Source organism: Oryctolagus cuniculus, chromosome 6 (assembly GCF_964237555.1).
Source record: "Oryctolagus cuniculus chromosome 6, mOryCun1.1, whole genome shotgun sequence".
NCBI lineage: Eukaryota > Metazoa > Chordata > Mammalia > Lagomorpha > Leporidae > Oryctolagus > Oryctolagus cuniculus.
This window is the reverse complement of record NC_091437.1, coordinates 2,714,661-2,728,446: the sequence shown is the minus strand read 5'-3', so window position 1 is coordinate 2,728,446 and position 13,786 is coordinate 2,714,661. Positions and strand designations below refer to the sequence as shown.

Genomic DNA, 13,786 nt, shown 5'->3' with positions numbered 1-13,786 from the left:
CTCTCCCTCTAGCTCTGCCTTTCAGATAAATGAATAAATCTTAGGAAAAAAAAAACAAGAAAGCATTGATCTGAACCACAAGCTGTGAGTGGTGTTCTGGGCGTTCCACCCAAGGATGGCAGGGAGGGGTGTGTGTGTGGCTGGGACGCATGTGGCAGGGTGGGACAGGTGTGGCAGGGTGGGACAGGTGTGGCAGGGTGGGGCACGCGTGTGGCAGGGTGGGGCACGGGTGGTAGGGTGGGACAGGTGTGGCAGGGTGGGGCACGAGTGTGGCAGGGTGGGGCATGTGTGGCAGGGTGGGGCGTGTGTGGCAGGTTGGGGTGTGTGTGGCAGGTTGGGGCACGTGTGGCAGGGTGGGGCACGTGTGGCAGGGTGGGGCACGTGTGGCAGGGTGGGCGCGTGTGGCAGGGAGGGGCGCACGTGTGGCAGGGAGGGGCGCACGTGTGGCAGGGTGGGGCACGTGTGGCAGGGTGGGGCGCATGTGGCAGGGATGGACACATGTGGCAGGGAGGGGAACGAGGGCTCAGGGCACAGCAGTGGCAAAGCGGATGGGGAGCTGTGGAAGAAGAGGGAGGCACCAGCGCTCACGAGCTCAGTGGGGGAGTCGTTCCCAGGGCATGCGTGTGGCAGGGTGGGACGCGTGTGGCAGGGTGGGATGCGTGTGAGCATGGAGAAGACGACTCACCGGCCCAGGGGTGCCATGGGGATGCGCTGGGGAGACGCCCGCCAGGCGAGAGGGCGGTGCCAGCATGGCCCCTGCCACAGCTCAGCGTCAAACCCACACCTGGAGAGCACGGGAGGAGTTCCGGGAAATGTGCCCATAGAGACGGAGCAGGAGAGACGAACTCGGGGAAGAGAGCCAGGAGGAGAAAGTTGACAACCAGACAGACGTCGTGGAGGGCAGACTCGAGTCTCTAACACGCAGACTGCGTCAGCAGAGCCCTAGAGCTGCAGCCGGACCCTGGCCGCCTTCGCACCCCTCCCAGCAAGTGTCCGGACTGGCTCACCTTCAGCAACACCGACCCCGCCACGTGGGAGCTGCCCACGGCCCCATCCCCAGTCCCAGACTGGCACGGCTCTGACGTCAAAGATTTGCCCCGTCCTGAAGTTCCACGAGAGACAAGTCTGCCTCTCTCCCCTAAGCGGAGCGCCGGGGCCCACAGTGCCGTGCGCTGAGGGAGCACCCCTCTTCCCCCGAACGGCCCCACTGTGCCTCGCGCTTGCACGCCAGGGACTTTCTCTCCTGTGACACACTCACTCTGTGTCCAGGACCCCCCCTCCCAGGCCTGCTGGACGTCCCCCTGACCTCGCAGGGCCAGGAGAGCCGACACAGGTGCGCCCACCATGCCCCTGGCACAAAGCCACTGGTCTCTGACCCGAGCCGCGTGTCTCACCAGCAACCACAGAGGAGGAAGGGCTCCGTCTCAGCTGCCAGGCGGCAGACTCAGACCCGTCCCCACAGCCCGCCCTCGGAGCCGCTTTCCTCCAGAACCGTCCGGCCTGTTGGGTTCTCTGATGCGTCTGTCTCCTCTCTTTCTGCTTTTGAAAAAACAAACAGCTTCGACCTAAACACACCCCTTCCTCTGTCTCTACAGCTCACCCCCTCCAAGCCTGCTCCGGGATGGTGTTGCAGAGACAGGGGCCTCCACACAGATCTCGGCTGCTTGCACCCACGTGCTCCGGGGGCACCCTGGAAATGACCACCAGGCCCCCACTCTCCCGAGTCCCCTTCTGCCACCTCACCTCTACAGCCAAGCAGCTAGGAAAAGCAGACTCACCCTAGACACATCCAGGAACGCTGTCTTCATCTGTAGCCACATAAAGAGACGCATTTAGCATACTCACGGCTGAAGAAACAACCAGACGTATTCAAGCTCAAGTTGGGCCAACACTCAAGGAAGAACAAGTGTGAGGCTACTCACAGAATCTGACTTTTAGATGTTAGAGCACAAGCCACAGGCCCTGGGGGGCGACACACCCAAGTCCGCCCTGCGTCCCTACGGCCCCCAAAGGTCCTAGCTGGGCTGAGACGTAACAGGAGCTGTCTGTGAGACGCGTACATCGGGCCTGCCTCGTACAGGAGCTGCTGTGAGCATTGAACGAGATCATTTTAGTAATATCTGCACGCTGCCCAGACCCTGACAGGAGCTGGACAGCGACCCTCAGCTGAGCGACTAATCGCTCTCCGGACACGGAGACCTTACAGAACGGCCCATCAGACTGCGTCACATGACTCCTCCTGACCTGCACACACAAGGACCCTTCTGAGTCTGGGCACCCAGCTCCAGCCGCCCTGGGGAGACATGCGAGAGCGGCCTCAGCTCCACTTCTGGAAGTTTTTCCCAAAAACAGTGCTCGGAGGATTCAGCTCCTTTTCTCCAAGAGTCGGCGGCCCAGGGAGGCTGAGGTGGCGGTTACCACCAGGGCTGGGCAGGCGGCTAGGAGCTACGCGCCACCAGGGCTGGGCAGGCGGCTAGGAGCTACGCGCCTCCAGGGCTGGGCAGGCGGCTAGGAGCTATGCGCCACCAGGGCTGGGCAGGCGGCTAGGAGCTATGCGCCACCAGGGCTGGGCAGGCGGCTAGGAGCTACGCACCTCCAGAGCTGGGCAGGCGGCTAGGAGCTATGCGCCACCAGGGCTGGGCAGGCGGCTAGGAGCTATGCGCAGGGCCCACACCCGTCACTGCTGCCGTGCATGGAGTTCCCATGGTAGTTTCAGTTTTGGAAAATGCAGAGAATATGCGGCCGGTGCTGAGGCGTAGAAGGTCACGCCTCCACCTGCAGCGCCGTATCCCATATTCAGGGCGCCCGTTTGTGTCTCAACTGCTCCACTGCTGATCCAGCTCCATGCTAATGGCCTGGGAAAGCAGTGCAGGATGGCTCAAGTCCTTGGGCCCCTGCACCCATGTGACAGACCTGGAAGATGCTCCTGGCTTCAGATCGGCCCAGCTCTGGCCGCTGTGGCCATCTGGGGAGTGAACCAGCAGATGGAAAACATCTCTCTTTGTCTCTGTGTCTGTTTATCTGTCTGTCTGTCTGTCTCCACCCTCCATTCTCTGCCTTTCAAATAAATAAATCTTTTAAAAAATAAAAAAAAAAGCATGGTCTGGCAGATCAGAATTTTAATCTGAATTTATCCCCTGCCCTTGGGAAAACACGGAAGCCAACACCTCACCAAAGGGCACGGAAGGGATTCTGAGTGACCTAACCCCACAAATAGCTCAGCTCAGGATCTCTCCATGAGCGAAAGGGATGTGGACGGACTCCCCTGGAAATGAGAGACTGAGGATCCAGCACTTAACAGAGGAAGCCAATCAAGGTCACGGCCTCGGCTAATCCCCGCCCACACCCATGCAAGGGGTGCTTCTCCCGTACTCTAGCTCACGGGGTGGGCTTTTCAAGAGAACGCAGCCGTGTCTGTGAGAGCGTGTTAGCGCTGCCCGAGTTTCTGCTCTCAGTGCGGGGCCAGGCGGGCCTCACGGCAGCGGTGGAAGCAGGCCAGAGGCGGTACTTCTGAAAAATCTATTTGGAGACATCAGAGAGCTACCGAGGAGGCGAAGGCATCAGGAGCCCCGATCCTGGAGAGCACAAAAAGCCACCAAAGCACAGCTGCTCCCAGGGCTGGCCCTGGCCACAGGCGTGGGCTGAGCGAGACTGGCCCTGCCAGGGCCCAGCGCCCAGACCTGCCCAGGAGCCCCGGCAAACCCCAGGCTTAGAGTGGGGCCCTTCACGGCACAGCCCCGGGAGCGAGAACGCACGGCAGCTGGTCCTCCCTGGGAGGGCAGTGCGGCTCCGTGACGGCCGCCCCGCAGACCCTGCAGTGCCAGCCCTCCACGCCTCAAAGACTAAACCTTCACAGCAACGCGGGAACGGCAGCCTGCAGACCCAGGCTGGCGGATCAGAGAGCGAGAAAGGCCGAGACCCGAACCTCACTGCGTGTGCACACGCCCTGGGCAACAGACAGAACCAGAGGGGAGAACTTCTGCCTGAATCAGAGGCGGGGGTGCTGCTGAACCAGTCCCTTTAAAACAGGCCCTGTGTGGGGCAGGGAGAAGTGAGCGCTGCACAGACCCCTCACACCTGGCCCACTTGGGGTGTCTGCCAAAGTGACACTCCACAGCGGGGAAGGATGGGAGAGCAAGTTCTGGAATGTTCTTCCCGTGATGTCGGACGTGTGGGGCTTCACTTTGTTGTTTTTGTTTTCTTGGACGTGCACATCATCATGGATTTCATCCCCAGATTTCTAATCACCTGCCCTACATATTAATACTTAAATTCTACAGGAAACAGTCGATTCCACTTGGATTTTGACTATTTAATTTTGGTAAGCACCCTGCATCCTTACTAATAAAAATACACCATTCTGACTGCTATGACCTAACATGGTTATCTCTCCATCAGTTCCTCCATTAGCTCATTTGTTAGGCGCAATTAGAGGCATCATTAGCCAGGGAGTGAATTCTTATCGTCACAGTTACAGACGTCTGGTCTTGGCTTGAGTGCAGCAAAGAGACCACACTAGCTCTCAAGAAGGAAAACAACTCCAACAGCGGATGATAATGCAGGATGCACTGCCAGCCTGCGGAATTAAGTTATTAACGGAAAGGCCAAGCTCATCTCGGCTCATCGACGACGCAGCCAGCCACATCCAGGAAGAGGTCGTCCCCTGAGCCACGAGGAGGGGCCGGCGGCCCGTGCTCCCTGGCTGTCGTCCTTCAGAGGCCATGGTGAGGTCACTGCTCCACCCACCTGTCTCTGCCCCGGAAACTCACGCTAGCTCTTAGCTCTCCACTTTTTATCCAGAACTGAATGAACTTCCACCCCAGATTCTTTCACGGAAGAAAGCCCAGGGTGGAGGGAGGGAGAAAGCCTCTATTCCAAATTAATCCAAGCAGGAGAAGGTAGGGAAACTGTACCCGGCCTGAGGGTGACAGCTTGGGCACACACTCCTGCCCTGAACAATTCACAACCAGGGACCCCAGTCTCTCTCAGGCCCACACTCCACAGGGACACATGGGGAGGCCTGGGGGCTCCACCCAGCAGGATCCGGCTGTGAGGCGCCCTGCGGGGAGCCGGAGGAGGACACCCACAGGGGTCAGCGCAGAGGCCGACAGGGAGGACAGGGGCTGAGAAGTCAGGCGACCCCTGAACGAGTGGGTGCAGGGGCCTCGTCTAAGCTCAGAACGAGAGCGAGGCCGGCACGGCAGATCCAGGCCCAGTGAGCTTTCCCAGCACCAAAGCACAGCTTCCCAAACAGCCCGAGACCCAGTAAGTTCAGGCAGTCATCACAGCTGAGTTCCTGAGGCCAGCGTTCAGAACAGTGAGCCTGGCTGCCGGATGGGCGGGCGGGCGGACAGATGACACCCGCCCAGAACCACGCCGGCGTCTGCTCAGGCTGCTGCTGCTCACTGCCTCCAGGTGACTCGCTGCTCTTAAAACATGAGAATCAGAAAAGAGCACAGTATTTCCAAATCAGCTCCTCGGGAGATGTGTGTGTGTGTGTGTGTGTGTGTGTGTGTGAGAGAGACAGAGAGAGAGAGAGAGAGAGAGAGAGAGAGAGACACCCCCACGTGCTCACCGAGTGCCCCCGGACGCCCAGAGCGGCCAGGCCTGAGCCGAGAGCCAGGGATGCAGTGCAGAACCGCACACGGGCTGTCAGGTCCCAGCTACCGGACCACCACTGCCGCCTGCCAGGCTCCGTCTTAGCAAGAAGTTGGAGTCGGCGCTGAACCCTCCTGGGGCGGGACACAGGCACCTTAGCCAGCATCTTGATGACGAGGCCAAACAACCATTCCCAGAGGGCACCGGTTTTAAATCCTAACAGCTCACTGTGTTCCAGGAATGCCCACGTGGCTCCCGTCAAGCTGAGCCGTCTTCTCCCACCCACCTGAGGACCCAGACCCTCCGGGCAGTGCTACACAGCCACAGCCTCTGAGAGCGGCTCGCAGCCTGCAGCAAGCTCTCGAAGGGGTGGGCGGGGAGGGGCGGGGAGCAGGGCGCCCACCCGGTAAGCACCAACTCCCTGCAGGCGGCAGCAGCACCCGTGGCCTCACAGGCACACGGCATCTCTCGGGCCTTTTGTCGGAGCACTACGCCCACTTGTGAGGGCTCTGACATGTGGCCTCGTCCCCTCCCCAAGGCCCAGCCCTGGAGCCTCACCCCGGGGTCGGGTGCGAACGTGTGAGTCTGGGGGAGACACTCGGACCACGGCAGAGGGAGTGGTGCTCCCCTTGCCGCACATCCCACGCCCATCTCCTGCAGGTACCTTCCCCCCACAGGGGCTCCTCCATCCATTCAGCTAATACCCAGGCTGTGTCGGGGCTCCCCCCATGTCTCTCCTACCCTACACTCACCCTGCACAGCTGGCCGTGCCCAGCGTGCACCCACCAGGCCTCTTTGTCATCTTCCACTTCCACCCTTTCTAGCTGACTTGATGGACCCAGCAAAGGGCTCCCATGAGTCTGTGGGATTCTGAGCAGGTCGGGGAGGCAACAGACATCCGTCTGGCGCGCCCTGTCCCCACCGCCTGCCTGCGCCTCGCTCTGGGGCAGAGTCCTGGGCACCTCCACCCCTCACACCTCTGCTCTGCACGGTGGGTGAAGGCGTGACAACCGGGCTGTACGGGAACCCAGAAGGCTGAGGGAAGCGGCTGTGACGCCATCCTCGGAGGTCCCGAGTCTCCTGAGTGTGGGGACGCCACACGGACCACCAGGACAGCACACACTCACCCGGCCACGGTTCCCACCAAACGCGGCCTCCAAAGTCCCCCTTTGGAGGACTGGAAATTCTGGCCGCCGTGGGGAAGGTGAGCAGGTGTCCCAGGGCCCTCCCCACCCCCCACTCAGCAGCAGCCTCCGGCGCCCGAGGAAGCACCCCCGCCCCCTCCCTGCCGCTCAGGCGGCCGCGCCAGGACCTGTGGGTGTCAGCAGGCGCAGCCTCCCGGGAAGACGGGGCTGCACGCTGGGCCACTGACCTGTCAAACAGCTCCCCTCCCGTGACGAGCTCCAGGACCAGGCTGATCTCCGTCGGGGTTTCAAATATCTCCTTGAGTTTTATCTGGGGAGAGGAGAAAGGCCACGTACTCCTTACCTTCTCGGTTCTTGGAGACCGGGGAGACCGCGGCTGAGACAGCAGTCTGCCGCGGCGCCACACTGGCTCGTGGCGGACGAAGGCCCTTGCTCTGCACCTGCCGCTCCCATCAGCCACCTCACACTGCCAAGATGCCACAGGGTTCTGACACCGTGCCTTTTAACAGCCGAAAAGCAGCTGCCTTTGGAACATTCGCTACATTCCGCCAACTGCAGAATCTGGACAAAACCAACTAAGAAGCCGAAGACACTTGAAGGCATCGTGGTTGCCAGGGATGAAAATGCCTGCTTCTGCTGGAGGCCAGGCGTGAGGGGCAGGGAGGAGGTGGGGCGGGGCAGGGGGGAGGTGAGGGGCAGGGGCAGGGGGGAGGTGAGGGGCAGGGTGGGAGGTGGGGTGGGGGCAGGTGGGAGGTGAGGGGCAGGGTGGGAGGTAAGGGGCAGGGGTCGGAGGTGGGGCAGGGGCAGGGTGGGAGGTGGGGGACAGGGGAGGTGAGGGGCAGGGGGGAGGTGAGGGGCACGGTGGAAGGTGGGGCAGGGGCAGGTGGGAGGTGGGGCAGGGCAGGTGGGAGGTGGGGGACAGGGGAGGTGAGGGGCAGGGGGGAGGTGAGGGGCAGGGTGGAAGGTGGGGCAGGGGCAGGTGGGAGGTGGGGCAGGGGCAGGTGGGAGGTGGGGGACAGGGGAGGTGAGGGGCAGGGTGGGAGGTGAGGCGGGGCAGGTGGGAGGTGAGGCAGGGCATGGTGGGAGGTGGGGCAGGGGCAGGGTCAGAGGTGAGACAGGGGCAGGGTCAGAGGTGAGGGGCAGGGGGGTGAGGGGCAGGGTGGTAGGTGAGGGGCGGGGCAGGTGGGAAGTGAGGGGCAGGGGGGAGGTGAGGGACGGGGGGAGGGGCAGGGCAGGTGGGAGGTGAGGCGGGGGCAGGGCTGAGGCTCTCTGGACTCAGTGTGCTGCGCAGTGGACCCGCTGCTGCAGGTGAGGCGTCCCCGGAAAAGCGGGAGCAGCGGTGATGTGACTCGGGTAAGCCAGCTGATCTCGGATGCTCCCTCTGCACATCTGAGAAGCCAGGGGCCAGGACGGCTCTACGGTGGTGCGAAGCCCACTCTGACCCCTCTCTGGAATCCAGGAGACCTGTACGAGTGGTGGCCAAGCCGGATTCTGTCCAGCACTTTGGGCAAACAGGACCCTGAGTTTGTTCAGGGAAGCAGCTGTGGATCAGGACAGGTCTGAGGCAGAGGGTGGCCCTGGGCCTGGTTTGCTGGCCTCTGGGCAGTGGACAGTGGGCAGGGGCAGCTCTGGTCAGTGACGCCCATGGTGGAGCAGCCCTGTGCAGCTGGGTGCCTGACAGCCTGGTGGCCTCCTCTGGGGCCCTGCGCACCCCCTCCATCCTTTTCCTGTGTCCAAGGCAGAACTGTGCTGAGACCCCGCAGGACCAAGGGGCACAAGCATAGGGGAAGGCGGAGCCGAGGGCAGTGCCCGGGCGCTGGGCGGCGCTCCTGAGAGCCGAGCCCATGGACAGGAACACCTGCCCCTGCCCTGCCGGCCCGGTGCGTCCCTCAGCTTGGCCCTCAGCACTGTCGTCTCCCTGTGACACCACGGGCTTCTGTGACATCTTCTTCAAGGGGACACCTCGCTTCTTAACGACCAGCAACAGCCCCGGAGATGCCTGTGCCCTTCTCCCTGGCTCACGAGGGCTCCTCCCGGGCCCTTCCCTTGGGTGGGGTCCACACCTGCCCCAAGCAGAGCCTCGCCACCCCTCAGCAAGCGTCTCAGGGTGCTCCTGCACCCAAGAACCTCACAGGAGACCCCAGAGCCAGAAAGTCACGTGGTCTCTTCACGGCTCCCCAGCACCCGGGTGTCCCTAAGACCGGTGCAGGGAGGAGGCAGGCCAGGTCGCCAGGTCTCATCCTCTTACGCACGCCTGTGCATTTGTGAGCTTTCTGGGAGCAGATTCATTCAGCCCGAGAACTGAGACGGATGAGGACAGACACGAGGTGGCCACCAGAGGCAGAGGAAATCCCTTCTGGTCATCTGCAGGGACAGGGAGGGACCAAGGCCCTGCTCTGCAGTCCGGGACACTAATGGGAAGAGGTCAAAAGCCACTTACGATGTTGGGGTGGGAGAGGCGCAGAAGGACTCCTATCTCAGTCCGCACGATCTTCTTGTCCACCTGCAAGGCAAGGTCAGAGAGAAGCTGAGGCAGACTGGCCTGGGGTCCGAGCAGCAGCAGCAGCCCAGTCCCGGGCCCCAGACTCCACCTCTGTCTGTCTCTCTGTGGCAGGAAACAAAGCCGCAGGAGCTCCGTGCTCCGTCTCTACCCGCAAGCTCCCTCTGCCTCTGACCTCAGGGACCACTCTCGTAGGTTGGTCTCGGCCTCCTCTGGTACGCGTGTATGAGACGAGTGACTGACGGGCCAAGCGGGGGTCAGGCCCCTCCACTGACCACGGCTGGCACACACTAAGAACGCCTTCGCCGACGTTTTCTTGTTGTTGGTTGTTTGTTTGAAGGAAATCAGGAGCCAACAGACAACTTGGGAGAGAGAGCTTTCATCCACTGGTTCACTCCCCAGACACAACGGCTGGGGCTGGGGCTGGGGCTGGCCAGGCTGAAGCCAGGAGCCCAGAGCTCCTTGGGGTCCCCCACATGGATGACAAGGACCCAAGTACTCTGGGCCATCACCTGCTGCCTCCCAGGGTGCACGAGCAGGGAGGGGGATGGCGGTGGAGGCAGGACTCAACCGCAGGCACTCTGACAGGGGACGCAGTGTCCCAAGCAGCGGCCTGGCTCCTGTGTCCCAGGGCCGCCCTTGCTGACCGCCTGAAGTGATGTTCCCTCTGTCTCCCACGGGCACTAGGCCCTGGGGAACTACTTCCTGATTCTTTCAGATCCTGGACTGGCCAATAAATGATCAATAGTTAATTATCAGTAACTCCTGCCATCAGATTTAACACAGAGAACAGTGAGTGTTTACTGGTAACCCAAATGCACCCTTTTGCTAGGAATTCTCTTAGATCCACACGGGAAACTGAGGGAGGCAGTGGCCCGGCTGGTGGGTGAGCCACAGCCCGCCCAGCCCGCCGTGACCCCTGCTCCCGGGCAGGGGCTGTGCCCACTGTTGATGCTCCTAGTGACAAACGCCGAGGAAGCAAACAGCGGCCCCGTCCGGGAGGGAAGGTTGGCATGGACGTCTGGACAAAGCCGCTTCTGAGATCTCCGTCCCCTGCAGGGCAGGAGACAGCCCCTGGCTTTCCTCACATTCTCAACACTTCCGAGGCAAGAAAGTATGCATTTAAGAAAAGCTGGACCGTTTAAAAACGAGAGAATGTGTCTCAGGGAGCTGCAGGTTCAAGGGCGCCCGTGTACTCCCTGATTGTGGGACGAGTGCTCAGGAGTGAGATCTACCGAGGGTCCTCGTGCTCAGCCCCACAGGGACAACGGGGGACAACGGGGGGCAACGGGGGACAACGGGGGGCAATGGGGGACAACGGGGGCAACGGGGGACGTGCGACACCAAGGAAAACGGGCCTTCCTGCAGCGAGATCACAGTGCAGCTGTGGGGTGGGGTGCTTGGCCCCACACCCCTGTACCGACACAGGGAATACTTGCCATCATTTTACACGCGGTGAAACACTGCAAACATTCAAATGGGGCCTCACTCTAAAAGACTCTGCTGTTACTAGCAATTAAAGAATCACATGACTGTTCATCCCGGACATGGAATGCTCTGCTCGATTGTGCGAGGGCGCAGGAGGCTGTGAGCGTGCCGGCCGCTGTGGCTGGTGGGGACGCAGCATGGCCCAGGGCGGGGAGGGGCTCTTTTGCTGTTGAACTGGACACAAGTAGGGGGTATCTGAACAGAGAGGCACCTGCTGGACACTGAGCGGACCCCACAGCCTCTCCAGAGCTCTGCCTGGCCTTGTACAAGATTGGTAGAAGCCCCTGAGGTCTCCAGACTGGCCCACCCCACACACCTCTGCCTCCCTCCTCAGGTCCCCGAGGAGTCGGCACAAACAAGCACACTTGTCGCTAGTGCAGGAAGGGCACAGGTGTCCCTGCACTGAAAGTCCTGGTATTGAACTTTACTTTTCTCATGACAGCTTTGCGGTGTGTGTGACACAGGATCCCCTTCCTGTTTTCTTATATTTCTGATTAATGTAAAATTATGATACTAGGGCGTCTTATTTTTATATGATGTACCTGTGTTAAACAAAGGATATTCTGACACAAATGGACGCTCTGCTGTGCTCCACGGCGTGCGCTCACACAGCACGCTGGGGTGTCAGTTCTCTGGGAGGTAAAACATGAACTCTGAGAGGCTCCGGTAGGTCCGAATGCCCAGCGTCTGCAGCAGCAACCCCCCACTGTGTCAGTCACCGCGTCTGGAATTCACTTTCCTTCAGAACAATCTGAAGAGGACACTTTTCCCGGCACTCACTGCACCAGTCTCAACTGACAGCATGGCCGCTGAGTACCCCGGGCTCCTGAGACCTCCTGGGACCCCATCAGCGCACCCGCGAGGTCCTCCCCCTCCCACTCATGTATCGCAGTGAGGCCAGATGTTTTCCATGTACTTTAAACAACACAAATTGGGTGCTGGAGCGGGTGAGAGCCAAGTCATCTTCTAAGACATGAGAGTAAGAGCCGCGCACGATGGTGCCACTCTCCTCACTGAATGCTTTCTCTTTTGCAAAGCAGAGAGGTTTTTTTCTTTTCCTTTTTTTACAGGCAGAGTGGACAGTGAGAGAGACAGAGAGAAAGGTCTTCCTTTGCCATTGGTTCACCCTCCAATGGCCACGCAGCCAGTGCACTGCAGCCGGTGCACCGCGCTGATCCAATGGCAGGAGCCAGGTACTTATCCTGGTCTCCCATGGGGTACAGGGCCCAAGGACTTGGGCCATCCTCCACTGCCCTCCCTGGCCACAGCAGAGAGCTGGCCTGGAAGAGGGGCAACCGGGACAGAATCCGGCGCCCCGACCGGGACTAGAACCTGGTGTGCCGGCGCCGCAAGGTGGAGGATTAGCCCATTGAGCCTCGGCGCCGGCCCTAGCAGAGAGGTTTTCGTTAACACATCACCTCCAAATGTAACGGGTTTATCACTGTCATTTAAAAATCAAGATTTAAAAACTTTCAAAGTCTTAAACATGGACAGTACATGCGTGTCATCACTGGGGTCCTCAACAATGTCCCAGGCATGCAGGGCTCCCAAGGCCACAGCATTGGAGAACCACTACTTCTGAGAACTTCACATTACCAACCGAGAACAGAATGCGGAGGAGGAAGTAAAAGAAATGCGCGCTGGCGGCCACCTCAGTGGAAGAACAAGGAGCCTGGCCACAGGCTGAGAAGCAGCTCGGGGGACGCGGGGAGCAAACACCACGACCCGGGAGACACAGTGAGTGACGAAGCCTGGACCCAAGTCTCAGCCCTGGAACCCGGGCCCAGCAGAGGGGAGAGGGGACATGGAGAGAAGAGAACCTGACAGGGCCGTGGCTGGGACACCAAGCGCCGGTGCCCACGGTGTCACAGCTCGGAGGTCACACGGGGTCCTGACGGCTGGCTCATCTCTGCCGGCCTGAGATGCCTCTGGTTCCAGAAGTGAGTGCTATCCCCCACTCCTGCACTCCCTCCCAAACCACCAGGAGCTGCATGGACAGGCTCCGCCCTCCTGTGCCGCCCACTCAGCGAGGCTCCGCCCTCCCGTGCCGCCCACTCAGCGAGGCTCCGCCCTCCCGTGCCGCCCACTCAGCGAGGCTCCGCCCTCTCGTGCCGCCCACTCAGCGAGCTCTCCTCTCCTAGAAAACCCCACCACGAAAGCCACAGGGGTCACTGGGTGGCGGAATGACCGCCGTCATCACCACGTCTCACTGGCCCCAACGACCTTGGAAGCCTGGCCCACACCTGGGCCCACAGAGTACCCTGAAGGGTGGCATCATTGCGACCCTAACGGTGGCTTTTGCCACAGCAACGTTCCACACTGGTGCTTGTCTGGAAGGTGCGAGTGAGGAAAGCGGCACACAGGAAGGGGGGAGACACAGAGCAGCCAGGTCGGCTCCTGCACTGCGAGGTGGAGACAGCAGACCGGCCGTCCTGTCTGCCTTGCTCAAGGCACTGCACAGGGCGTGCCAGGTTTGAGGAGGCCCCCGGGGGAGGATGGAGGAGGACAGAGGGGATTCACCTGCCCAGAAGCCTCCTCCTCCTGCTGGGCCTTCCCTAGCTGTGGGGAGGCACCTGTGATGCACACCCTCTCTGGGCAGCCCAGACCCCATCCAAACCCAAAGTGGCTGGAAGTGCAAGGATGTCAGGTGCTGCTGGCTGGCTCCCTGCGAGACACGGCCCAGGGCAGCGTGGCCACTCCTGGCTTGGGCGCAGGTGGGCAGAGGGACCCTGGGGAGGCCCCCCGGTGTCTAGCCCAGCCCAGGGCACTTGAGACCACAGGGTTCACAGGCGCTGTCCCACAGCACATCTGGGAGCACCCTGCCTCCCCTGCACTCTGTGGCCCTGGTGCTGGCCGCCAGCAGGGAATGGGAAATCGGCAAACAGCTCAGCTCCCGGCTGCTCTTCACAGCCTCGCTGCAGCTCCTCTCCCACCACCCCAAGGACCCCATGGCTTCTGACGTACTTATTTTTAAATTATTTATTTATTTTAAAAGTTAAAGAGAGAGAGAGAATATCTTCTTTAGGCTGGTTCACTCCCCAGATGGCTACAACAT

General features: G+C 61.0%; 1 protein-coding gene across 3 annotated transcripts in view; it reads right to left on the bottom strand.

Moving 5' to 3' along the window:
* Nucleotides 1–13,786, bottom strand: part of CAMK4 (calcium/calmodulin dependent protein kinase IV) — a 177,829-nt gene that overhangs the window by 67,016 nt on the left and 97,027 nt on the right. For all 3 annotated transcript variants that reach the window (XM_070075969.1, XM_051834544.2, XM_051834545.2), the window contains 2 exons: nt 9,184–9,246; nt 6,971–7,053 (listed from right to left, as the gene is read on the bottom strand). In XM_070075969.1, coding sequence (XP_069932070.1) covers nt 6,971–7,053; nt 9,184–9,246 — 146 coding nt within the window. The remainder of the gene's footprint in view (nt 1–6,970; nt 7,054–9,183; nt 9,247–13,786) is intronic.